Source organism: Orycteropus afer, unplaced genomic scaffold (assembly GCF_000298275.1).
Source record: "Orycteropus afer afer isolate SDZICR_OR568_19922 unplaced genomic scaffold, OryAfe1.0 scaffold01988, whole genome shotgun sequence".
Classification (NCBI taxonomy): domain Eukaryota; kingdom Metazoa; phylum Chordata; class Mammalia; order Tubulidentata; family Orycteropodidae; genus Orycteropus; species Orycteropus afer.
Window position 1 is genome coordinate 1 of NW_006923575.1, and position 1,628 is coordinate 1,628.

Below are 1,628 nucleotides of genomic sequence, written 5' to 3' on the forward strand. Positions count from 1 at the left end.
GGGGTGTGTCATCCAAATTTTTGTACTTCATATCCTGGGTGGATGTGAGATGGTGCTGCTCATAGCCATGGCCTTGAACCGATATGTGGCCATATGTAAGCCCCTTCACTACCTGACAATCATGAGTCCACGGATGTGCATTTGGCTTCTGGTTGGTGCTTGGGTTATTGGTCTCATTCACTCAGTGGCCCAGCTAGCTTTCATTGCCCATTTGCCTTTTTGTGGCCCTAATGAGATCGACAGCTTTTACTGTGATCTACCTCGATTTATCAAACTTGCCTGCATAGACACCTACAGACTAGAGTTCATGGTTACTGCCAACAGTGGGTTCATTTCCATGGGAACCTTCTTCTTATTGATTTTCTCTTATATATTCATCCTGGTCACTGTATGGAAAAGCTCTTCAGTTGGCTTGTCCAAGGCCCTCTCTACCCTGTCTGCTCACATCACTGTGGTGGTTTTATTCTTTGGACTGTGCATCTTTATATATGTGTGGCCATTTCCCACAGTGCCAGTGGATAAATTTCTTAGCATTTTGGACGTTTTGATTACACCTATCTTGAATCCTACCATTTACACATTGAGGAACAAGGATATGAAGACTGCAATGAGAAGACTGAGTCGTCAATTCTTAAGTTTGAGAAAAATCACCTGAGTGAAAGACAGGAAAAATTCTTTGTCTATTTTTAAATAATTTCAAGTAATACAAATGCTCTTCTAGTTATGCAAAATAGAGCTTACTTGACAGATCATCCAATATGAATCCAAGTATTGAATCAAATATGTTATTTGCAAATTTACAGGGGGGAAAAATCTCAGATTGCTTTATGCAAAGTAATTATTTACTTATTGCACATTTTTTGTTCATTATTTTGTCTATTTCTATGTACTTTATGATTTTCCAATATTGAAAACACACATTATATATGTGCATGTGGTCTGTATTTTTTACAATCTATACATGATGCTGAAAATTTTAAAAATTCAGTTCAAAGTGCACTAGTCACAGAATCACTAATGGTTTCTGCTATTTCCCTCTATTTACTGAAGTTGTCCAAGATTTCATCTGATTTAGATCCACAATCAACACCCATGGAAGCAACAGTCAAGAATTCAAATGATGTATTCATTGAGAAAATCTACTGAAAAAGTGCTCTTTAAAATGTTAAAAATAATAAAAAAAGAAATACAATATTAAAAAGGTAAGATGTCACTTTGTGAACCAATGTGCTCCTGCTCCAAGCCTTGATATTTTCAAACATCTCATATTCATGTGAAAGCAGGACAATGAATAAGGAAGACAGAAAAATAATTGATATATTTGAATTATGATTTTAGCAAAAAATATTAGATATATCATGGACTGCCAGAAGAATTAACAAATCTGTCTTGGGAGAAATACAGCCCAAATGATCCTTAGAAGCAAGGATGGCAAGACTTTGTCTCAAATATTTTGGACATGTTATCAGGAAGAACCAGTCTCTGGAGAAGTACATCATCTTTGGTAAAGTAGAGGGTCTGTGAAAAAGAGGAAAATCCTCCACAAGAAAGATTGACACAGTGGCTGCAGCAATGGGTTCAAACATAGCAACTGTTGTGAGGACGATGACAGAGTGGTCAGCATTTTA

At 36.5% G+C, this 1,628-nt stretch overlaps 1 protein-coding gene across 1 annotated transcript; it reads left to right on the forward strand.

The window, feature by feature from the left end:
* Nucleotides 1–7: 7 nt before the first annotated feature.
* On the forward strand, nt 8–655 carry LOC103213392 (olfactory receptor 4F6-like; the record flags this gene model as incomplete). Its single annotated transcript, XM_007959191.1, has 1 exon — nt 8–655. A coding segment is annotated over one exon (648 nt), but the record flags the coding sequence as incomplete, so codon positions are not given.
* Between the last annotated feature and the right edge of the window lie 973 nt (nt 656–1,628).